The sequence below is a fragment of the Stegostoma tigrinum genome, chromosome 9 (genome assembly GCF_030684315.1).
Source record: "Stegostoma tigrinum isolate sSteTig4 chromosome 9, sSteTig4.hap1, whole genome shotgun sequence".
In the NCBI taxonomy this organism is placed as follows: Eukaryota; Metazoa; Chordata; class Chondrichthyes; order Orectolobiformes; family Stegostomatidae; genus Stegostoma; species Stegostoma tigrinum.
Window position 1 is genome coordinate 94,262,000 of NC_081362.1, and position 25,774 is coordinate 94,287,773.

At 43.2% G+C, this 25,774-nt stretch overlaps 1 protein-coding gene across 3 annotated transcripts; it reads right to left on the reverse strand.

Moving 5' to 3' along the window:
• Nucleotides 1–821: 821 nt before the first annotated feature.
• LOC125455056 (peptide chain release factor 1-like, mitochondrial) lies at nt 822–23,012 on the reverse strand. 3 transcript variants are annotated; one of them, XM_059648758.1, is made up of 8 exons: nt 22,957–23,012; nt 19,740–20,251; nt 19,078–19,157; nt 17,213–17,396; nt 15,265–15,428; nt 12,853–12,970; nt 12,374–12,510; nt 822–7,481 (listed from the first exon to the last, which is right to left on the reverse strand). In XM_059648758.1, the coding sequence occupies exons 2-8, from the start codon at nt 20,182–20,184 to the stop codon at nt 7,251–7,253; spliced, it is 1,359 nt and encodes a 452-aa protein (XP_059504741.1). In that variant the 5' UTR covers nt 20,185–20,251; nt 22,957–23,012; the 3' UTR covers nt 822–7,250. The 3 variants fall into 3 exon arrangements, with proteins under 3 accessions (XP_059504741.1, XP_048392531.1, XP_059504742.1); XM_048536574.2 differs by lacking the exon at nt 22,957–23,012 and adding an exon at nt 20,501–20,575; XM_059648759.1 differs by lacking the exon at nt 19,740–20,251 and having other exon boundaries at nt 22,957–23,004.
• Between the last annotated feature and the right edge of the window lie 2,762 nt (nt 23,013–25,774).

Genomic DNA, 25,774 nt, shown 5'->3' on the forward strand with positions numbered 1-25,774 from the left:
TATTCCAACTGTGGTGTTGTCTAAGATCTATTTGCAATGTCAGGTGGCATGACAAAATATCCGACAGTGACGTTTGTGCAAAATGCCATGTTATGATACAGTTAGGAGGGGGCAATGATTTTTTTTCTTCGTCCTACTCCTCTCCTCGTCACAACGAGGCTTGTTCTTAAACAGGGAGGTGATATTACTGACTACATTATCAAACCGCGGTTAACTTAAGTGGCGGCAAACTGCTGGGAACATCTATTCAGGATAGAATTAATAGTCGCATGATGAAACGTGGGTCGATTCAGAGAGTCAGCATGCATTTGTTAAGGTGTCTTATTAAGATGTAGAAGTTTGACATGGCTGTTATTGCCATTTACATGGACTTCCGAAGGGTGTTCGGTACTGTTCTGCATAATAAAATTGCGAGGAAAGTTACAGGTCATGGAATAAAACAGACAGTAGCATTATGGATACAAAATTATCTAAGGGATGGGTAACAGCGAGTAATTGGTTGCTGAGTATTCTCACGTTGGAAGGAAGTTTGCAGTCAAGTTTTCCAAGGGTTGGTGTTGCAATCCTTGTTTTTCCTGATATACAGAAATGATCTACATCTTGGTGGCCAAGGGAAAATTTCAAAGTTTTCACATGACACTAAAAATTGGGAGAATTATAAAGTGAGGCAAACAGTAGAACTTAAAAGGCACTGACAGGTTGGGAAGTGGACAGACAGGTGGCAGATGAAGTTCAATGGGGAGGAGGGTGAAGTGATGCACTTTAGTACAATGAACATGAAGAGACATTTTGTAATGCAGTTTTATTTCTAAACGGCCTAAGAGAGACCCGAGTATATATATGTTACTGGTAATAAAGTATATGGTATTCTCACCTTCATAAATAGGGAGATAAAGTACAAGAACCAGGAGGTAATGATGCATTTATATAAAACAATGGTTAGACCTCTCCTAGACTACTGCGTACAGTTCTGGCTGCCACAATATAAGAAAGAAGTGATTGCATTGGACACAGTTCAGAAGCAGTTTATGAGAACGCTTCCAAGAGTGCAACACTTCAGTTATGGAGAGACCGGAGAAATTGGGACTGTTTTCCTTAGGAGAAGGCTAAAAGGAAATTTGTTAGAAGTTTTCAAAATCATCAGGGGTCTGGAAAGAGTAGATAGGGAGAAACAATTTATGTTTGCAAACAGATTGAGAACCAGAGGGCACATTTTTAAAGTGTTTTGCAAAAGAAGAAAATTTGAGATGAGGGGGGAAAAGGAAGTGAGTACTTAGGATTTGGAATGCACAGCCTTGAAGTGTTGGGGGTGGGGCAATTGAGGCAATCATGGGAGTAATGGATGGTTATTTAAATTATTATTTAAATAGACGCCATTTATAGGGTTACAGATAAAAGGCAGGAGATTGACACCAAGTTAATATGCAGGCCAAGCAGCCAGCTTCTGCACCACTCGAATGTTGTGATTCTGCAATACATGGATCAGTGTCAGAACCAACTCAGCTTGGTTCCTTAAATAACAAATAAATAATTTTTGTTTGCAAACGAAACTTCTGTCTTATGGTATAACAGTAGTGACCTATTTAGCCCAGCGAGTCTGCTGTGCCATTTAATGCCACTCAACTCCACTTTCTCGCTTTTTCACTGTAATCCCTGGTTTGCCTACTGATTCAAAATTTGTCTATCATCTCAGCCTCAACTGCCCTCTGTGGTAAAGATTTGCACGATTTCACAATCCTCAAAGAAGAAATCTCTGTGAAGTGCAAAGGGCTGTTGCTCCCGACTTTACATTCAAGTCCAGCATATTCTGTCACCCGTAAACCAAAGAGACGTGAGCCATCTCTGAAAGTGTTGCAGACTTGGTAACTCCATTCTTAGCTGCTTGTTCTTTCTAAGTGTAACATTGTTGCTGTTGTAGAGAGAGTAATTAAAAGTTCAAGATATAATCAATTATATTATAAAATGAATAATTTGGCTAATACATCTTCATACAGCTGCATACAAGGGCAAGGAGAATATGCACATCAGAGCTCAGTTTTTCTGTGTTTGTGGTGTGACAGGTAGGATTCTTACATTCCAAAGGCAGTACTCTCCAGCTAAGTGAGCATAGGGCATCCCAAACTTAAATGCAAAGACACAGACAGACAATCTGAAAGCCAATCTCAAACCTTGCAACAAAACACAGAAATTGATGGAAAAGCTCAGCAGGTCTGCCAGCATTTGTGGACCGAAATCATCGCTAAAGTTTTGGGTCAAGTGACGCTTCCTCAGAGCTTGCAAGCTGAATCCCAAAACATGGGCGGGCGGAGCAACCATGGTCAAATTTGAACGGGGTAGTCTGGTGATTTCAGCATTTGGAGGACAGCTTGCCCTCAGGACAGGTAAGTACCAAAAGTCTCCATCCCATTAACACTGTCAGTAAGTTAAGCAAATTGAGATGTGATCAAACATTGCACATAAGGGGACACCTACTAAGACTGTAAACTGGGATATTTGTTTTGCTGCACTTATCCATTGAAATGACACGAGTATCCATCAGACCTATTATCAGAAAAGAAAATAAAACATTCAACTTCAGAAATATGAGTGCAAGAATATGGCTTGACTTGTTAAGTTGCATTTGTTTTATTTGTTTTTTTTCCTGAAACGTAATCAGTCTGTTTAAAACCTTGGTGTCACATTTGCCTACTTGGTACGTTTCTGATGCCATATCCATTCCATCACTAAAATAGCCTATTTCCATCCCCACAACATGATCCAACCACACCCCTGACTTTGCTCATCTGCTGAAACCCACATCCACACGTTTGTTACCATAATTAGTAATACTACTGTTAGGGTGTGTTTTTAACCCAGCAGCAGTGAAGAAACAGCAAAACATTTCCAAGTCGGGATGGTGACTTATTTGGAGCACTGTATGGTCGCTCCATGCATCTGCTGCTGGATTCTGTTCACTAACATCCCTCACTAATCTACACTCATTCCAAATTAAAACACACATCAGAATCAAAATTCTCAGCTTTGTTTTCAATCCCTCCATGGCTTCAGCTTTCTCTGTCTCTAATGTCCTTCAGCCCATAATTGTCTGAAATCTGTGCTCCTTTAGTTGTAACATCTTTAGATTTTTAATTACTCTACTAATTGTCAGCCATGCTTTCAATTGTCCCCAAGATCTAGAATTGCCCAAATCTCCTTAACTCAAGCTACTTTCTTTCTTCAAAGTATTTCCAGGATTGACGAACATCCAACTGAACGTATACTGATAAGGTAGTATCCTACTCCAACAACAGACAAGTCCCATTAGCTCTACATTTTTCTGCCTAAGTTTCCAGCTTATTGGGAATTTCAATACATCTACACCTACTCACTCATCATGGTGTCATTGCTGATCCACACATATGCCTGCATTCTTCAATATCATTTAAAAATCCTCTCACTTCTGCCTTTTGTCTGTAATCTGCTCTGATGTTAGACTGTATTTTGCTTGTTCCCTCTAAAATATCTTTCTCAGATTCAAATCTCTGGCCTCACGTGAGTCCCAAAATGCTGGAGATGTCTTCAACTGGCTCAGCCCCATATTCTGAAAATCCATTTCCAAATTCTTCCACCCTCTCCTCAAGCTCTTTTGTCAAATCAATTCTCTTAACCCGTCCTTGGCTCCATGTCATTCTGTTCTGAATTTTACTTTGAGATTCTATCAATGCAAAGTTGCTGTTGTAATGAATGGAACAGTGTGTAGACTCTCTTCCATGACTTATTTAACATGAGCATTCTTACTGATCTAAAAGGCATCACTGTCAGATCTTCCCCTCCTCCCTGACACTGACTAACAAAGAAGTAAGTTTTGAGCTATTCTGTCTTGGGCTGCACAGTTTGATACTTAAAGCAAACAAGCATATCTACTCTGTCTGCCAAAACCATCCTCCTCACCACCTCAAATAAACCAAATAGGCCCGAAACATCAGCTTTCCTGCTCCTAAGATGCTGCTTGGCCTGCTGCGTTCATCCAGCTCTATACCTTGTTATCTCGGATTCTCCAGCATCTGCAGTTCCTGTTATCTCCTTCACATCAAGCTGTGCTGGTTTCTGAGGGTGTGGTGCAAAGGTTGGGGAGTTATTTTCTAATCCTATTGATTGATCAGCTCCACCAGTCTTTCCCCTTCTTGGATAATGCCTGATATCTCATTGATTTGAACAGAATGCAAAATGGACAGTCTGCACAGTGGGACGTGTGGTCTATTCCTGCCCTATGATTCTCATCCCAAGGTAGCTGCCAATTTACTTGATGAGGAAGTAAGCTCAAATTCAGCCACATCCTACCTCTGACCTTTAATTCACATACCTTTGTACCTCTTATCAAGTAGATTAAGGTCGTTATCTGCATTCAGGTTTACACAGACCCAGAAAAAATCTTTAGCAGTCCCTTGGAATTGACAATGGCTTGATTCCACTCTGCTTCAATGGGCTTTGAGATAGCTGAATATCCACCATTACAACTGAGCTGCTACTAAAAATGTTCATACAAGTTCACTGTAAGTGCAGGTACATTACTGTTTTGTTTCCCGATCTCTCCTGATACCTCTCCCACGCGCTCAATCTTTCATTTGGGTCGGTTTAGCTCAGTTGGTCACATAGTTGATTTGCGAAGCAGTGAAATACCAACAGTGTGGATTCAATTCCCATCACTGGCTGAGGTTACCACAAAGGACTCTCCTTCCAAACCTCTCCAGTCGCCTGAGACATCGTGGCCCTCAGGTTTAATCACCACCAGTCACCCGTCTCAAAGGCAGTCCTGTGGTTTGGTATGACTATGGCAATACAACATTATTCTTTCATCTGAACTCATAGTAATTACCATTGTTATGCTCTTTGATGACACAGGAATTCCTGCCCGTTGTGCCCAAAGATCCATGAGTCAAGAATCGTCATGTTTACTCACATAAAGACCTGTAGCAGGACCACGGGATGGGGTAGCCATATCCATGAACTGGAGGGACAGCCGATGATGGCATTTGACCAAGGGTTGTGTGTGGGTGTGTGCGCGCGCGCGCCGGCATCCCTCACATCAAGGAGCCATCCACAAATCTATAAGATGGCACAGCAGCATCTCAGGCAGATTGTGGTGTCCCAGACCCAGGGCAGATCAGAACATAGCACAGAAGAGACACCTCCCTCTGTACAAGTGAGGGGTGGCCTTAGAGAGATTTACAAAATCAAGAGGGGCATAGCTAACGCAAATAGCATGGGGTCTTTTCCCTAGGGTGCAGGAGTTCAAAACTAGGGGGAATATTTTTAGATGAAAGAAGAAAGATTTATAAAGGACCGGTGGAGCAACTCTTTTCCATGTAGAGGGTGGTTCATACATGGAATGAACTGTCAAAGGAAGTGACAGATGCAAATACAGTTACAATATCTGAAAGACATTTAAACAGGTACATGAATAGGAAAGATTTGGAGGGATGTGGGCCATATGCAGGCAAGTAGGGTTACGTTAGTTAGGGAAACTTAGTCAGCATGGACTGATGGGTCTGTTTCTGTGGTGTAGAAATGCTATGACTCCTTCTGGCCCCACCGCCAGTATATCTGCTAGCTTTTTCCCAGCTACAGTCAGTTCTGATGAAGGGTCACTGGATCCAGAATGGTAACTGATTATTCTCCACAGATGCTGCCAGACTTATTGAGTTTCTCCAGCAACTTCTTTTTGCTACCTCAGCATGTCAGTCGTGGAGCCTAGTACTTCCTGGCTTGAATTGCTGCATTATCCTAATGGAGCCAGAGGGTGCGCTATTTACTCCTAGTTTGTTTAAATCCTCAAAAATAACTTGGATTTATAAGTGCCTTTAATACAGGACTACATCCTAAAGCAACTTGCGATTGTTATCACAGAAAGATTGATGGGAGCCACAGAGGAATACAAAGTTGGATTAAAGGGGAAAATTTAAGGAGCACCTTAAAAGAAGAAAAGCAAAGCCAGGAGATTTAGGGGAGCGGGAGGGTAATCCAGGAATTCTGGGCCTGGGTGACCGAAGGTACAGCCACCAATAGTGCTGCAATTTAAACTGGGATAGAAATGGAGATCAGAATTGGAGGAGTGGAGAGACTGCAGAGGTCCACAAAAGAGATTACAGAGATAGAAAGGGGATTTGAAAACAAGGATGAGATTAGATTCCCTACAGCATGGAAACATGCCCTTCGGCCCAACAAGTCCACACCGCCCCCTTGAAGCATCCCCCTATAACCTACACATCCCTGAACACTATGGGCAATTTAGCATGGCCAATCCACCTAACCCGCACATCTTTGGACTGTGGGAGGAAATCGGAGCACCCAGAGGAAACCCACGCAGACACGGGGAGAATGTGCAAACTCCACACAGACAGTCGCCCAAGGTTGGAATCAAACCCGGGTCCCTGGCGCTGTGAGGCTGCAGTGCTAACCACTGAGCCACCGTGCCGCCCTACGATCTAAAAAAAAAATGAAGCATTGCCAGATCAGGAAATAACGGAAGTCAGTGACACAGGGATGATAGCTGGACTCTGGCAGCAGGTTTTTAGATGAGCACGGGTTTACCACAGAATTCCTACACTGTGGAAGCAGGCCATTCAGCCCATCATCAAGTTCACACTGACCCACATGAAGAGCTTCCCACCAAGACCCACTGCCTTACCCTGTCCCTGTAACCCTACATTTCCTTTAGCTAATCCACCTAGCCTGTGCATCCCTGGACACTATGGGCAATTTAGCATGGCCAGTCCATCTAACTTACACATCTGTGGGTTATGGAGGTGGTCGACTGGAGACCAGACACCAGTTTTATTAGAGATAATGGGAACTGCAGATGCTGGAGAATCCAAGATAATAAAATGTGAGGCTGGATGAACACAGCAGGCCAAGCAGCATCTCAGGAGCACAAAAGCTGACGTTTCGGGCCTAGACCCTTCATCAGAGGGTTTTATTAGAATTGTCAACACTGGCAAATATTTATTGATTCACTTATGTTTGATTACAAGCCTGGTACTTATTGCCTCTCCCTTGTGCTCAATTAGCTGAGAGTAATGGAATCACTGCAGTCCATACAAGAAATATACACCAACAGCGCTGTTAGATGTGAAGTTCCAGAACTGACTACAGGAAACTGTTGAAATGACAAAAGAAACAGCTGAAGGTCAAGGTAATGGAATTCTACATGGACCTGAATCAAACTGTAAGGGGTACCTTTTCATTGAGAGTTTAAAAAGAGCCCTGAGACATCACTGATGCCTTTGTTCATTTTGCTGCTTTGATGCGCTCTGTTCCAGTAACTCGAGGAGGGATTCACTGTCCGCCAGGCCCTTCAGATCTTCAACCATTTCATCCAGGAGCTTCTCGCCCATCATGAAAGTCCTCAAGTCATGAAATGACTTGCCAATCCGATGATCTGTAATCCTATCTTGAGGGAAGTTGTATGTCCGAATTTTTTCCGACCTTCCCTTGGTCCCAATCTGGCAAAAGAATTGGAGAAGTAAGTTGGCAGATCACTCACAACTTAGACAGACTGATATTATGCCCTCTGCCTTGGGATGCCAGAATAAAGGAGCTATAAGTCTAGAAGTAAAGCTGTGTGCCTGATTAGTAAGGTAACAAGTTTATTTTTTATTCTTTATTTTTTTAAGTCTTGGGAATTTAGAATAATGGGAACGGAGGTCAGGGCAGTTGAATGTTCCTCCTGCAGAATGTGGGAGGTAAGGTTCACCACTAGTGTCCCTGCTGACTACATCTCGGGAAGTGCACCCAACTCCAGCTCCTCGAAAACCGCGTTAGGAACTGGAGCTGGAGCTGGATGAACTTCGGATCATTCAGGAGACAGAGGGGGTTATTGAGTGGAGTTACAGGGAGGTAGTCACTCCTCAAGTACAGGAAAAAGGCAGATGGGTTACAGTCAGGGGACGGAAAGGGAATCGGCAGGCAGTGCAGGGATCCCCTGTGGCCATTCCCCTCAACAATAAGTATACCGTTTTGGATACTGTTGCGGGGGACGACTTACCAGGGGAAAGCAGTGGGGCACAGGTCTCTGGCACAGAGTCTGTCCCTGCTGCTCAGAAGGAAAGGGGGAAGAGGAGCAGAGCATTAGTCATTGGGGACTCCATAGTTAGGGGAAGAGATAGGAGGTTCTGTGGGGACGAGAGAGACTCACGGTTGGTGTGTTGCCTCCCAGGTGCCAGGGTGCGTGATGTCTCTGATCGTGTTTTTGGGATCCTTAAAAGGGGGAGGGAGAGCAGCCCCAAGTCGTGGTCCACATTGGCACCTATAACATAGGTTGGAAGAGAGATGGGGATTTAAGGCAGAAATTCAGGGAGCTAGGATGGAAGCTGAGAGCTAGGACGAACAGAGTTGTTGTCTCTGGTTTGTTGTCCGTGCCACGTGCTAGTGAGTCGAGGAATAGGGAGAGAGAGGAGTTGAACACGTAGCTACAGGAATGGTGCAGGAGGGAGGGTTTTGGAATCTTGGATAATTTGATAGGATAATTTGATAACATTGGATAAATGTTCTATGTTCTAGGCCATTCAGAAGGGATGTCAGGAAGTGCCTGCTCACACACAACACAGTCGAAATCAGGAACTCTCTCCCCACATGATGCCACCGAGATTCTGTGTCAGTTAAATGTTTCACAATTGCGTGACAGATTTTGTAATGAGAGATTAGGGTATACACAATAAGGATGGGTAGATGATATGAAGGTGCAGAGTGGCTATGATTTAAGTGAATGTTGGTGAAACAAGTTGGAGGGGCTAAATGTACATCATCCTATTCCTGTGTCACAATATTCCCAGTGCAAACATCTCATTGCAAGCTAACTGTAGGCACTCAATAGGCATTAGAACCTTGCCCTAGTGTTGAATACAGGGAGGGGAGAAGGCCATTCATCCCCTTTAACCTATGCTGCCATTCAATCAGATCATGGTGGAGTTTCACTTTACTCACATCCCTTGATACTTCAAACTAATCAATATCCTCTTAACATTTTCTGCTAAACTGGAAAAGGTCCTGGTGTCTCAGAGCTCCAGACTGGACTGTAATCTCACATCCGTGATAACTCCTGGGAGTGCATGATTGCATTAATACTATTTTTACAATAGGGTATGCAAATTCTCTGTTAGGTTTTACTTGGAAATCTTACTTAAATTCTGCAGAATCAATATTAAATGCTCTTTGATAAGGGAATTAAAGATATTTAAACTTTAACAAGGTTATCAGCTGTGATTTGTCTATAAGTCACAAAGTTAGGAATTTCCACTCAAGGACTTGAGTACCGACATCCACGCTGGAACACAGAGGACTGCACTGTCAAGGTGCATCATCTCTTATGAGACCATAAAATACAGGAGCAGAAGTAGGCCATTTAGCCCATCAAATCTTGTCCTGCCATTCAACGAGACCGTGACTTATCTGTTAACCCTTAACTCCATTCTTCCACTTTATCCTAATAACCCTCAATTCCTGATTAAAAATCTGTCTATCTCAGCCTTGAAAAAAAAAAACTTAACGACACAGCCTCAATAGCCCTCTGCAGTAAAGAAGTCCACAGATTTGCTACCCTATTAGAAGAAGAAATTTAGCTTCATCTCACTCTTAAATCTCATCGTCACAGAGGTTTATTGCACAGAAAATGGCCCAGGACTGCCTCCAATGCCAGCATATGTCTCCTTAGATAAGACACCCAAAACAGATCCTTGTATTTCTGCCATGGTCTGGCTAGAGCCAGGTATAATTTTTGCAAACCTCTCTACTTCTTTAATCCATTTCCTTTGAAATAAAGTTCAACATTCCATTTGTTTTTATTAATGATTCACTGAATACGGACACAAACTTTTCATGAATCATAGATGAGGACTCGCAAATCCCTCTGTTCCGCAGCTTTCTGCGGTCTTCTTTTTATTTAAATAACACACTACAGGGAGAATCATAGAACCCTTAAAAGAAGGAAGGAGACCATTTAGCTCATTAATGGTATACTAATCCTCTGAAGAGCATCCCACCCTGAATTGCCCCCTTCCCTATTCCTGTAACCCCACATTTCCCGTGGCTAATCTGCCTCACCTGCACATCCCTGGACACAGTGGGCAATTTAGCATGGTCAATCCACCCAACCTGCGCATCTTCGGATAGTGGAAGGGAGCCACAGCACCCAGATGAAACCCACGCTGACACAGGGAGAATGTCAAACTCCACAGACAACGCTGACACTGGAATCAAACCTGGTTCCCTGGCACTGTGAGGCAGCAGTGCTAACCACTGAGCCACCATGCTCAATCTGCCCCTCCCCCAACCAGTGGTTGGGAATGATCTTGGTTTTCGTTTGAAGGGAAGTAATCTCAGTGCTTTGCCAATAGTTATCCCTCAGTCAACATCTCTAATTCAGCAGGACTGACAGCAAACTCAGTGTTAATGTTTCAAGTCAATGACCTTTCAATGGAATTGGATGACTTCAGGGATGAGTAGTCTTTAAGGAAATTCAGAGCCAGGTGAACAAACACAATAGAATATTTGTCATAACACTGGTTAAATGACAAGAGGACGTGATAATGAGAAAGCCATTAATGCCACAAAACAAGGGAAGAAATTGCTGAAGAAACTCAGCAGGTCTGGCAGCATCAATGGAGAGAAAAAACGAGTTAGAACTGTGGATGCTTTAAATCAGAAACAAAAGCAACTTTGTTGGAAAAGCTCAGCAGGTCTGGCAGAATCTGTAAAGGGAAAAAACAGAGTTAACATTTCGGGTCCGGTGACCCTTCCTCAGAGCTGATGGTGGCTGGGAAAATGTCAGTTTATATGCAGACCAAAGTCGGCGGGGGAAGAATGGGGGAGAAAGTAAACAATAGAATAGAGCCTAAAGACAGAGAAGAGCAAAAACAAAGTTGTTGGAAAAGCTCAGGTCTGAGAACTCAGAACTGAGGAAGGGTCACCAGGCCCAAAATGTTAACTCTGTTTTTAACTTCATAGATGCTGCCAGTCCTGCTGAGTTTTTCCAGCGACTTTGTTTTTGTTCTTGATTTACAGCATCAGCAGTTCTTTTGGTTTTTATGAGGGAGAAGGGCAGCTGGGCAAACAAAGCAGTTGATACGATTCACCTGGGAGGGTGAATAGTTTTAAAAGGAGACTATTAGTGACTAACAACCAGTGATGGCAGACTATGTGATAACAAGGCCTGGTGTGTGGGGTGGGGGGCTGGGACATGAGAGAGTTCAGGCCCTAAAATTATTGAACTCGATATTGAGTTGGGAGGGCTGCGGGACCCCCAAGCAGAAAATGAGGCATTATTCTTCCAGATTGCATTGAAATTCACTGGAACACTGCAGGAAGCCAGAGACAGAGATGTTGGCCAGGGAACAGGGTAGTACGTTAAAGTGGCAGGCAACAGGTAGTTCAGGGTATTTTTTTGTGAACAGGACATAGATATTCTGCGAAGCGGTCACCCAGTCTACACTTCATTTCCCAATGTAGAGGAGATCACATTGTGAGCAGCGAATGCAGTAGACTGGATTGTAAGAAGTGCAGGTGAAGTGCTGCTTTACCTGGAAGGTATGTTTGGGCCCCTAGATACAGGGGAGGGAGGAAGTAAATGGGCAGGTGTTGTACCTTCGCCAGTTACAGGGGAAGGTGCTGTAGGGCTGTGGGGTGGTGTTGGGGAATAAGCACCCGATTTTGGTGGGCCTAAAGACCTGCTTGTGTGCGGTAGTGAATTTTATTGTATATTTTATCCGGAATTCAGAGTTCTAATGATCACCATGAAATCATTGTTGTTTAAAATCGGGAAAATCCACCTGGTTCACTAATGTCCTTTAAGCAAGGAATCTATCATCCTTACCAGGTATGGCCAGCAACTGTCTCCAGACTCTCAGAAATGTGGTTGACTTCTAACTGCCCTCTGGGACGGGCACTAAATGCTGGCCTAGCCAACAACGCCCTCGTCCCAAGAAATAATTTTTAAGAAGTCCAGAAAAGGTTCACTCGGCTGATACCAGGTAAGAAGAGACTGCCTTACAAGGAGAGGTCGTGTAGATTGGACTTGCACTTACGACAGGGAAGATGTGGGAAGGTTATTTCCCTTTGCGAATGTGGCAAAAACACTGAATGAGGGATCCAAAAGAACAGAGAAATATCCCACTGGAGTGACTCCTGCATAACTCACATAAAAGCCAAGACTGGGCTTGCCTGTGATTCCTCCCAAGGTCAAACAGCCCAACAATCACCTGTCCAGACAGTCACCCACGCAGATTAGCATTCTTGGCTGAGGGAGCGGGCTACTGTGAAAATGGAACTCGCTTAAGTCAGAAGACATAGCAGGAGCATGGGGAGAACCCGGAGGGAGTTGAAAACAAGGCCACAGAGGCACCTGAATCTTGCGAGCATATTGTCTCTGGTTATTCTGCTCCTCCAGCTTCATGCTGTATAATTTCGCTCGCAGCATCTGCATTGCTTTTTCTCGATTTGTCAGCTGGGACCTTTCCTGCTGGCATTCAGCTGCTACACCTGCCAAGCAGTAGAACGGAGCAGAATTAGAATGAATGCACTCAGATTTTGTGATCCCAAAGTAGCCAATTACATACATTTAATTAACATAATTATCATCATAATGTAGGAAGCTTGACAGACAAGTATTATCAGATATTGATCCAATGCATATCTCTTGATATTCCCAACTCAATGGCCATACCCATTCAGGACTTATAATGCTCCTCCTTCACCTCATAACCTGAGCAAAGGATGCAATGATTACTTTGACACAGTCAGGATCCTCCAGTAACTGCAAATCAAAGTGGACCCACCATACTACAGGTGTAAACTTAGGTGAGAACAAGGGACTGCCGTTACCTGTTGGGATATGCAGAATGCGCACCGCACTGTCCGTTGTGTTCACATGCTGACCGCCAGCACCACTTGCACGTTTTGTTTCTATCCGCAGATCCTTGGAGTTGATGGTCATATCAATCTGATAGCAAAAGTACTGATTTATCAGACAAGCAAAGGCATGTATTATATCCATTTGTCTATCCAAGTCATACAGCACACAAACAGACCCTTCGGTCCAACCAGCCCATGACGATCATAATCCCAATCTAAACTAGTGCTACCTGTCTGTGCTTGGCCCACATCCCTCCCAACATTTTGAATTCATGTACTTATCTAAATATCTGCTCAATGTTATAACTGTACCTGCATCCATCACTTCCTCTGGAAGCTCATTCCACACATGAAAAGCTCTGTAAAAATGAACTCTGTCCAGCAAATATCCACAGTATATCTAATTCCAGCCTCCTGCACATCTCCAATGTTCTGGATGTGAGTTTGCTTGCTGAGCTGGAAGGTTAGTTTTCAGACGGTTCGTCACCATTCTAGGTAACATCATCAGTGAGCCTCCGACGATGCGCTGGTGTTATGTCCCGCTTTCTATTTATCTGGTTAGGTTTCCTTGGGTTGGTGATGTCATTTCCTGCATTGGTGATGTCATTTCCTGTTCTTTTTCTCAGGAGGATGGTAGATTGGCTCCAAATCAATGTGTTTGTTGATGGAGTTCAGGTTGGAATGCCATGCTTCTAGGATTTCTCATGCGTGTCTCTGTTTGGCTTGGCTACTAGCCCACAAACCCACCAACACACTAAAACAGCAGCTAATGAACTTAAAAGACCCTATACAGACAACAAGCAAACCAAACATCATCTACAAAATACCTTGCAAGAACTGTGACAAACACTACATTGGACAAACTGGCAGAAAGCTAGCCACCAGGATACATGAACATCAACTAGCCACAAAACCACATGACCCACCATCACTCGTATCCTTACATACAGATAAGGAAGGACACCACTTTGATTGGGACAATACATCCATCCTAGGACAAGCCAAACAGAGACACGCACGAGAATTCCTAGAAGCATGGCATTCCAACCTGAACTCCATCAACAAACACATTGATTTGGAGCCAATCTACCATCCTCCTGAGAAAAAGAACAGGAAATGACATCACCAATGCAGGAAATGACATCACCAACCCAAGGAAACCTAACCAGATAAATAGAAAGCGGGACATAACACCAGCGCTTCGTCGGAGGCTCACTGATGATGTTACCTAGAATGGTGACGAAATGTCTGAAAACTAACCTTCCAGCTCAGCGAGCAAACTCACATCCAGAACCTCAACCTGAGCTACAAATCTTCTCAAAACTCGCTATCTCCAATGTCCACAGTCCCTCTACTGGAGGCTGTGCCCTGAGATGTCCAGGCTCCAATATATTGACCACGCCACTCTGCCTCTCTCTCCCCTCCTTTTTGACTCAGTTTAACGTCTCTCACTTGATAAGGTGATACATCCTGTGGCCAAATCCACATCTGAGGATATCAAGAGTCAGACGCTTGTGTGAGGATGAAGTCACATATAGGAAACAATGGATAAGTACTATCGCTTCATGTTTTGCAAGACTATTTCTGATACATCCAGACTTTTAATAAACTGAATTTAAATTCTCAAGCAGGCTAGATTTGAACTAGGTCAGTAAAAGAACGATTACACAACTGGAAAACATATTCCAGATTGATACTGTTTGATAGGACAGTATGGAGGGAGCTTCAATCTGTATCTAACCCCATGCTGTCTCTGCCTTGGGAGTGTTTGATGGGACAGTGTCAAATGACTAGGATGGTGTCAAAGGACCTCCATTCTGAATCTAACCACATGCTGTATCTGTCCTAGGAGTGATTGAGGGGCAAGTTAGGAGGAGCTTTACTCTGTATGTAACCTCATATTACAACTGTCCTGCAAGGGTTTAGTAGCAGCAATGTCAAGGGAGCTTTACTCTGTATCTCACCTGTGCTGTACCTGTCCTGGGTATGTTTAATGGGAGCAATGCCAAGGGAGCTTTTCTCTGGATCTAACCCTCTGAGGCCTTTGTGCAGCATTAACTCAGGTGTTAAAGCAGAACATGATGGAAATACTCAGCAGAGAAACAGACAGAGAGAGAGAGAGAGAGAGAGAGAGAGAGAGAGACACAGAGACAGACAGACACAGTTAACATTTCAGGAAGTGACCTTCCATCAGAGCTAGCCTTTCGTACTCTCCCAATCTCAACTACATCACAAATGGTGGCTTGCCTTCAGTTCCCTAGGTTTTACAACTCCGTCCCTCAAGCTGCCCACCTCTAAGACAATCAAACTTTTGGTCAGTCCTTTGGGCTGCTGTCAGCTTGGTCATCATTTGGTTCCAATTGCTCAGAAGATTGCGGGTACCTCAGTGGGCTGCGGTAGGATGGCCACGGTCATCGTGCTGGTGTGAGTCCTGCCTTGTTTTTCAGTTTTGGGAATCCGCTGAACTCTGTGCACTCCCCCCTCATACTTCATGTGCTTGTAGGTCTCCGGGCCACTCACACTAGCTACAGCGTGACGTAAACCCCCTGTGAAGTGAAAAAACAACTTCTAATACAAGCTTACAGGAACTGTAAAACAATAACACCACAATTGCAAACGCAGGCCATTCAGCCCATCAGGTTTTCTCTGCAATTTGGCCCATGCGGTCCCTCTGCCATTCACTGAGATCATGGCTGACCTGATAATTCCCAATTCCACTTTCCTATCTTATCCCCATAACCCTTGATTCCTTTACTGATTAAAAATCTATTTCAACTTTGAATATATTTAATGACCCAGCCCTTTGCAGTAAAGAAGTCAATAGGTTCATTGCCCTTTGAGAGAAGAAATTCTTCTTTCTCTCTGTCTAAATTAGCCTCGATGTGGAGGCGCCGGGATGGACAAAGTCAGAAGCCACACAACCCCAGGTTATAGTTCAACAGGTTTATCTGATATCACAAACTTTCAGAGCACTACTTCTTCATCAGGTAAAATTCACTGGATGACCGAGCTGCACTTCGAAAGCTTGAGATATCAAATAAACCTGTTGAACTGTAACCTGGGATTGTGTGACTTCTGACTCTAATGTCTTAAAGACCACCTTTAACACTAGCTTTCAAAAACAATAAAACATACTAACATTTTATTTTCTTTATTCATTCACAGGATGAGGGCATCACTGGCCAAGTAGCATTCATTGCCTACAGGGCAGTTAAGAATCAACTACATTCCTGTAGGTCTGAAGGCACATTTAGGGCAGACCAGGTAAGGGTGGCAGTTCCCTTCCCTAAAAGGACATTATTGAACCAAATGGGTTTTTCCCAACAATCAGATTTATGGTCATCATTAGACTCAATTCCAGATATTTTATTGAATTCAAATTCTACCATCTGTCATCATGGGATCTGAACCGGGTCCCCAAAATATTATCTGGATCTCTGGATCAATAGTTCAATGATAATACCACTAGGCCATCGCTTCTCTGTTTCGCCATGGCCTGTCCCTTCCCATTTTGTAACTTCCACCAGCCCTCAATCCTGCAGGATCACTGCACTCTTCCAATCTTCTTGAGCATCTCCCCAACCTCCAACCCCGATTTTCATCACTTCACCATTTGTCTGGTCCCAAGCTCTGGAGTTCACTCCCTAAATCTATACATTTCTGTTTGCTTCCAAATCCACCTCTGAGCTCAAACTTCTAGTCACTTCATCTGCTGGATTATTCTGGGACTCAGTGACAAATCCACTCCTGTATGATGCCTTTAGATCTTATACTACATTAAGGGCGCTACAAAAATCTTGAAAATGCAGGAAATGTGTAATAAAAACAGAAAGTACTGGGAATACTCAGCAGGTCTTGCAGTATCTGTGGAGAGTGAAATAGGGGTAATGTTTCAGGATGGTATGCTTAGTGACTTGACTCAAACGATTCACTCCATTTCTCTCTACAAATACTGCCAGACCTACTGACTTCCACAGCCCTTATTATTTAAATACAAATTCTTGTTCTTGTAACATATTCTTTAGCCAACAAGCAGAGTGATTAAAATGGGGTACTTGCAGTAAACCACAATGACGGAGCATAGCGATCACAGAAAGCTGTATGGCTGGAAGAGTTCACAGAGTCAGGGAGATAATGAGACTCCCTATCTCTGTAATGTTATTCAGTTCTAAAAGCTTCTGAGGTCTCAGTGCTCCATCAAGGCCATGCAGACAATGCAAGGTTCTGTTGTCATTTAATACTTCCATAGTTGTGAGCAGTGTTGGTGTAACCAGCACTTGTTACCCTTGGGAAGGTGGTGGTGAACTTCCTTCTTGAACTGCATGCATACCAAGATCACTATGGCAGTACTCCAGAACTTCAAACTGCCAGTGTTTGTAGGATGCGTAGTTCTGGTACATTTTGAACATTTCGGCAGTAAACAACATGGCCTCCTGTCCCCCGACTCCTGCAGTCACTTCCAGAATCAGATCATTATTGTCTGCTTCTTCAGGGGGGATCAGGAGTGAAATTATCTGAAATGAAGAGGGTTGGGGTGGTGGGGGGGTGTAGGGGAGGTGGTTGGAGGGCAGAAGTGAAAGAAAAGCAAAGTTTCAACAAAATTTGAAAACTAACTTCACCAGCTATAGATGGCGAGGCCCGGACATCTAAACACTTTCCCCATTGTAACCTGTGGAGGCAAATGCAGAATCCTTCTCCATCATTGTGACTCTTTCCAATATTCCCTCCAGCCATGAAGGACCCCAAGCACAGTACCAACCCTATTCCTCTCTTCCTCAGTATATTAGCTTGGCCATGCTGGCACTGGGTCAGAAAGCACAAGTCGAAGGCCAATGGAGGTTGAGCTCTCACTGTAGCTTTAAAGGACCTGACAGCCATGCTCAGTTGAGCTATTAAATCAAAGGCACAATGGGAGAGACAATGCTACAGCCTTAATACAATTGGATTAATAACCGACATTAATGGTCTGGCAGCATGGGTTCAAATTCCATCTCAGCAGCTACTAGATTAAAATCTGAAATATTAAACATGTTTGAGTAACAGTGACAAGGAGCAGAAAAAAGAAGTCGCATTTCCTTTAGAGAAGGGAACCTGCTGTCCTTACCCAGTTTGGATTACATGAGAGTTCTGACACACAATGTAGTTCATTCGCAATTCCCTCTGAAATGGCTTAGTAAGCCACTCAGCTCACAGACAAAAGAACATCCCATACTACTCTAAGAAGGTCCGAATGGAGCACTATCTGGCATTCTCTCTCAAATAGCAGAATTATATTATTTGATTCTACTGGATCTTTCTGTATGCAACATTGGTGAGAATGGTCAATGATATTGGACTGAGGGAGAAACTGGAATTATTCTTCTTAAACAGGGGAGATTGAAGTAAGTGTGTAAAATGTAAAGGTGTTTTGTTAGAATACGGAGGGATGAACTGTTCCCAATGGCAGGAGGGTCAGTAACCTGAGGACACATATTTCAGATAATTGGTGAAAAGAAAACGAGAGATGACATTATGTTATTCAGTGAGATGTTGTGATCTGGAATGTTGTCCCTGAAAGGGCAGTGGGAACAGATTCAATCAAAACATTCAAACGGGAACTGGATAACCACTTAAAATAATGTTTGCCAGATTTTAGTGAAGGGGGAGTTCAATTCTTTGGGTAATTCTTTCAAAAAACTAGCAAAGCATAATTGGGCAAACAGCCTTTTGCAACTGAGTTCTGAGAAAGGGTCACTGGGCCTGAAACATTAACTCTGTTTTCTCCTTCACAGATGTTGCCAGACCTGCTGAGCTTTTCCAGCAACTTCTGTCTTGTTTCCTGATTTACTGCATCTGCAGTTCTTTCGTTTTTTATTTTGATCTGAGATATGGTCCTGATTTCTGATACCAACTCCTTCAACCTGAGCTGAGTTTGTGAATTTCTTCCTACTCAATTGCCAACATTATCCACTTCCAACTATATTACGTAGCTCATCTCCAACCCCTCCCCCAGCTCAGCTACAGCTGAAACCCTTATCCAATTCTTCAGACACGGTCTCCTCCTTTTCGAGTCCCTTGTTGCCCTTCCTGTCTTATCCCGAGAATCTATGAGATGAAGAAGTGTTGGAAGTGGCAGGTTTGACAAACCAACACTTTTCTCTTATTTCCTGATTCTCACTTTTCCAGTAATCTAACACATTCTTGTTTGGTTATTACCTTGGACTTTAGAGTGTGGATGGTTTCCAGACATGAACACTCTTCGCTTTCAGCAAGTCTCTTCAAATCAATATCCTCATCTGAAAGAAAGATTCTGCATGTTATTCTCCTGTCTCAGATATCATTGAGAGTTAAAAGCATAGTGATAGTTCAACAGGAGCTCACTGTATTTCAACCATGTGGACAGGGGCCGTAGTGGTTTATGCAACATGAACCGATTGGCCTATCAAGCCACTCAGTTCAAAGGAACCAAGGGACTGGCAATAAAAGCTGGCCAGCCAGCAACACCCAAGTTCCACTTGGAATAAACAAAAAACACATTGCTGCATGTGGGAACTTGCTGTGTGCAAATTGGCTGCTAGCTCTCCAACCTTACCAAACTTCAAAAGTGCTCCTTTGGCTCCAAAATGTTTTGGAAACACAAAAGTAGTTATATAAATACAAGTCAATGTTTCACAAACTATGATCACAGGTAGAATTGTAGGTGGCTGTATGATCAGAACAACATGATTACACATGATCTCTCCCTGGTGTCATCCAAAGTCAGCTGGAAGAGTTTGCTGGGGAAGTGGGGCAAGGGCAGAAATTGTTCAGGACTCATGAGAAACGGCTTTAAGTGTAATACAAGCCTGGAAGCACAGTGAATAAAGTGTCTCCCTCACCTTTTAGCAGTGCCTGAATGTCCTGCAACTCCTGCATTTTGAGCCTCAGCTGCTGAAGTTCCATTACCACCGGATCCAGCTCAGTCACTCTCCTCCTGAGCAGCCTTGTCCTTTCCCCCTCCACTTCTCCTGGGGAAGCCTCAGTGGCATTAAGCCTCTGCACAGACTCCTCATACTCCTGTTCCAGCTTCCTCAGGTAGTCTTGCAGTGAGCTCTGCGCAAAGAGTCTTTCCACCACTTCTGTGCTGGCCATGTAGGCACGCACATGCTTTGGTGTGCCAGCAAGGAGGATGGCAGAGGGAGGCCAGCGAAATCCAGGTTGGACAATCTGGCAGAAACATCTCCTGGGGCATGGGAATGCAGGTTTCACAAGGCAGCTCAGTCTGAGTGTTTGCCTGACAGTGGCATTCAGAGCGATGAGGAGAGTCCGACACACAAACAGCATGTTCCGTATGTAGGGCTGCCCGTCTCTGCAATGGCTCGGTTGACAAATAATAGTCTTGTTCTACAATCTAACAAGCAGATTCCAATCAAGAATAATTCTTTGAGATTTAAAAACTACAAGATCAAAAGTACACACAAACATGGTTAACCCACAAAAATAAATCTAATTCCTTTCACTAGCCTCTGTGCCCCTGATATGTTGCAAGAGACCAGTTCAAAGGAAACACGCTTGAATGCTATTGAACAAAACGAACCAAAGAATGAGGCATTCAAATGAGGCTGTATCTGCTTTTTCAAATAGAGGGAAAATAACTCACCGCACAATGGAGAAGAACAAGGAAGTTTTCCCTGGTGGCTTCAATGAACTAACTTCAGTAAAACAGATGATCTTGTCATTTAGCTAATTACTGTTTGCAGGAACTTACAGTGCACATTAAACAATAACCTACAGCAGTAATTATTCTTCAAAACTTTTCACTGTTTGCAAAGTGTTTGCGATTTTCTGAGGATACAATTATTAAAGAAATGCAAACCGTTATTTTTAAAGCAAGAGTCTACAAACAGCAATGAAGCAAATCACCACAATAAATCACTTGATAGTAAAACCAATAAGAATTGATAATTGGGGACTTAGGCTTGAATGGAAAAACATCTGACTCAATAAAAATTATAAGGCTGGAAATACTCAGCAGATGAAGACAGTTTAGACAAAGCAAACTTGCATTGATGGCTTGATAGTAGAATTTGGACCTAGGCTCTTATGACATAGTGGCATTGTCATTAGCTCTACTTCAAGTCCCACCTAGCACCTTCCATGACTATTAATATCCTGAAATGCTTTACAGCCAATGAGGTGTCACTGAAGTGAGATCTTGGGTTAGATAGTGACTTTGTAGTAACATTACTAGGCTAGTAATCAGGACGTCCAGCCTAATGGCTGAAAAATTATAACAGTATTTGGTCAAATCCAAATTTCATTAATAAATCTGGATGGATGACCATGATGACTACAACAGTTCATCAATGTCTTTTACAGAAAGAAATTTGCTATCCTTACTTTGTTTCCCATATGTGCAAATCCCAATGCACAGTGCAGTAGTTGACTCTTAATTGCCCTCTGAAATAGCTGAGTAAACCACTCTGTTTAAGGAGCTAACAGAATTGATCAAGGACCAGGCAGTACAGATTTAAGACAATCAGCAAAAGATGCAATCACAACATGAGCTGAAGTTTTTTTTTAAACACAGCATGGGTTTAGTATCCTTGAATGTACCAACTGAAAGTATGGTGGAGGCAGGTTGAATGGATGGATAGATTCAAGCGGGAACTGGACCATATTCAAGAAGGGGAGAATGTGCAGGACTATGGGGAAACAGCATTGACTGAGTTGCTGTCTTTGGTCTCTCTGTGCTGTTGGACAGTAGTCTTGTGCACAGAGTAACATCCACAATGGCAACTCATTTGTCTTTGTGATGTAGGCTGAGGGATAAATATTGCCCAGCACACCAGGAAGATCTGATTGGCTCTTCTCTAAAATTCACCAACAATCCTTAGATAGTACTACCCAAAAAACAGCAAAAATTTCCATCTGGAAGGTCAGGGGCAGCAGATACATAGGAACACCACCATCAGCAAGTCCCCCTCCAAGCCACTCACCATCCTGATTTTATTTGATTTCATTCTTTATTGTCATGTTACAAAGTACAGTGAAAAGTGTTCTACACAGTCACCGCTCTCCAGCGCCATCTTAAAACACAGAAAAATAAACTAAAACGAAACAAAGGCAGGAAAGTAAAGAAATAAAGTTCAATATTACAGTCCTTCTTGTTAAGTGCTCAACTATGGACCTGGAGAGGCCAGACTGTTGCTGGGTCAAAATCCTGGAAGTCCCTCCCCAAGGGACACCTTGCGTGGAACTATAGGGCAAGGACTGGAGCTGTACAAGGCGGCAGCTCAAGGGCAACTAGGGACAGGAAATAAATGTTGGCCCAGCCAGCAATACCCACGATAATAAAATGTGAGGCTGGATGAACACAGCAGGCCAAGCAGCATCTCAGGAGCACAAAAGCTGACGTTTCGGGCCTAGACCCTTCATCAGAGAGGGGGATGGGGAGAGGGAACTGGAATAAATAGGGAGAGAGGGGCAGGCGGACCGAAGATGGAGAGTAAAGAAGATAGGTGGAGAGAGTGTAGGTGGGGAGGTAGGGAGGGGATAGGTCGGTCCAGGGAAGACGGACAGGTCAAGGAGGTGGGATGAGGTTAGTAGGTAGCTGGAGGTGCGGCTTGGGGTGGGAGGGAGGGATGGGTTAGGGAGGCAGAGACAGGTTGGACTGGTTTTGGGATGCAGTGGGTGGGGGGGAAAGAGCTGGGCTGGTTGTGTGGTGCAGTGGGGGGAGGGGACGAACTGGGCTGGTTTAGAGATGCAGCAGGGGAAAGTTTCTTTTCAAACCGCAATACCCACGTTTCATTTCTGAAAATAAAATAATGCAGTAGAATCCTTCACTTCCACCACCCGAGTGGGTCCTCATTATAACAGTGCATCCCAAAAGCTACACCCAACAGCAAAGCCGCACTCCCTCAAAACTGCAGTGGATCCTGGATTGAATTCAGGGCCCTGTGACTCAAGATGGCAAACAATCTTTACCAGGTGAACTGAACTAATTCTGCACTGGAGATATATACATGCACATGGTCTACCTCCTCCACACAAAGGTAGTGTTCTGCACAAGGGTGACTAGCACCGGTGCTCTGGCCTGTCCCAGGCAACACCTACCTCGCCGTACACCGCGATCTCTGGAAAGTCTGCTGCCTGCGCGGGGTATAGACCACTTTCGCAGCCGCGCGGCATTCTGGATACTGCCACCGCCATGCTCGCAACTATTTCCGCTTTCCATCAGGCTTAATAATAATCATTCCGACCTAAATTTTATTTCAAGTCGGTACGCATTTATATAAGATGACAGGCTTAGAAACCTGCTATTTTATCACCTGTGACGTAATCTAACGAAGCAAGTGTGCGGAAGTAATCGAATAATTAAAGATATTAATATTTTCTAAAACCGGAAGTGCTGGAGGATCTCGGAGGAGCCTGTGGAGAGAGAAACAAAAGCCAGTGTTTCGAGTCCGGTATGACTCTCCGGAAAAAGATGCGGCTCCGAAGAAAATTACATTGGGCTCGAAACATTAATTCTTGTTTCTGTCTGTATCGCTGCTGCCAGCATCATTTCTATTTGTATTTCGGATTTCCAGACTCCGCAGAATTTGGATTTGATTTTATGATTAAGTTCTTATTTCTATTAAAGATTGTTTAGGTAGACTTTTACTGAGTGCTGTGGGACTTAAAAGTAAGAAAGCAGCTAGGGATATAAGCGGAAATAGTTGAAATTCTCAACCGAAGTAGACAGTTAACTTCTGCCGCCATTGATTGGTTCATGACAGCATGACGCTAAAATCACGTGATCCTGCGTCATCGTCACATGATTTGTAGATTGAGAAACTTCGGTTTGTTAGTTACCTCGTAGGACATTGACATAGTTTAAAACAGAACATGGATAGGCTTGCTATTAAAATTATGTGTTCAACAGTGATCACGAGCAAATGCTGGAAAATGCTCCTGACTGGAGGTTGAACATCCAGAGCTCTGCTCCCTTACCCTTTCAGTGTCTGGGAACAAAATTGATTCTACCAAATCAGCACCTACAATGATTGCAATAAACCTGATGGATCTTCTACAGACTCTTCTACTGGACTCGAAACGTTGGCTCTGCTTTCTCCCAACAGATACTGTCAGACCTGCTGAGTTTCCCCACGTTCTGCTTTTGATTCTGATTTCAGGCATCCGCAGTTCTTTGTTTTATTTTAGAGTTTATTCACTGACTTGTTCAAAGATGGTATGCTACAAATCAAGAATAAAAACACAGGTTGCTGGAAAAGCTCAGCAGGTCTGGCAGCGTCTGTGAAGAAAAAAAAATCAGGGTTAACGTTTCGCGTCCGGTGACTTAGAACATAGAACATAGAACACTACAGCACAGTACAGGCCCTTCGGCCCTCGATGATGTGCCGACTTGTCATACCGATCTCAAGCCCATCTAACCTACACTATTCTATGTACGTCCATATGCTTGTCCAATGACAACTTAAATGTACCTAAAGTTGGCGAATCTACTACCGTTGCAGGCAAAGCATTCCATTCCCTTACTATTCTCTGAGTAAAGAAACTACCTCTGACATCTGTCCTATATCTTTCACCCCTCAATTTAAAGCTATGCCCCCTCGTGCTCGCCGTCACTATCCTAGGAAAAAGGCTCTCCCTATCCACCCTATCTAACCCTCTGATTATTTTATATGTTTCAATTAAGTCACCTCTCAACCTTCTTCTCTCTAATGAAAACAGCCTCAAGTCGCTCAGCCTTTCCTCGTAAGACCTTCCCTCCATACCAGGCAACATCCTAGTAAATCTCCTCTGCACCCTTTCCAAAGCTTCCACATCCTTCTTATAATGCGGTGACCAGAACTGTACACAATACTCCAAGTGCGGCCGCACCAGAGTTTTGTACAGCTTCACCATAACCTCTTGGTTCCGGAACTCGATCCCTCTATTAATAAAAGCTAAAACACTGTATGCCTTCTTAACAGCCCTGTCAACCTGGGTGGCAACTTTCAAGGATCTGTGTACATGGACACCTGAACATATCGGTGACATGAGGAAAAATTTTTTTTGTCACAACATGTTAAATTTTTCCAACAATTGTTTTATGCAGTAAGTAGTCAGGGTCTGGAATAACCTAATAGTAGAAGTAGATTCAATTGTGTCTTTTAAAAGAGAGTTGGGTTATTATTTGAATACGTAAAGAATTGCAGGCCTATTAGGAAAAGGCAGGGAAAACATTAAGTGAAACTGTTCTTGCAGAGACCAAGGACAGATGTAACAGGCCAAATAGCCTACTTCAGCTCAGTAATCATTCTATAATTTTTTGATACAAATATTTATATTGAAGTTGCATAAATTTATTATAGTTCATACATTGCAGATATGAATTTCTCTCTAACTGCTAAATGACAAACAAGAGTCCAAGTTAAAAATTCTAAAACTTCACATGATGTATCAACATTTTGGAACTGCTTACACTTTAATGAGTGCCAAAATGAGTGCTTTAAAACCTTTGTACTCTATTTTAGTTCCTATTGAACACCTACATTTGCTCTGTTTCAGGTTCCAAACATTTTTCCTAAGTTCTCATTGGCTCGTTGGGTGCACTTAATGAAAAAATAACTAATTTAGGGCAAATAATCCATATGTGAACCATATAATGAAATCAGAGAAAAAAACGAAAGAGCTGCAGATGCTGTAAATCACTAATTGAAATTATTGAAAAAACTCAGCAGGTCTGATAGCATCCGTGAAGAAAAAAATCAGAGTTAACATTTCAGGTCCAGTGACTCTTCCTTTGAAATGAAATCAGAGACCTGTTAATAGAAGATGTCCTAGATTTTGTGATGTACACTGAAACAACAATTTCAGAGAAAGCTGCCAGTAAATATCAGATGAAACCTGTATTGCTGCTTTTTGACATCGTTGAAATTCTGGTGTC

Coding starts and splice junctions, on each gene's coding strand:
- LOC125455056 (XM_059648758.1), bottom strand. CDS start 20,184: ATGCTGTTTGTGTGTCGGACTCTCCTCATCGCTCTGAATGCCACTGTC. Junction 17,397..19,077: donor TCCACACTCTAAAGTCCAAG/GTAATAACCAAA, acceptor TCTTCATTTCAG/ATAATTTCACTCCTGATCCC. Junction 15,429..17,212: donor GTACTGCCATAGTGATCTTG/GTATGCATGCAG, acceptor TTCACTTCACAG/GGGGTTTACGTCACGCTGTA.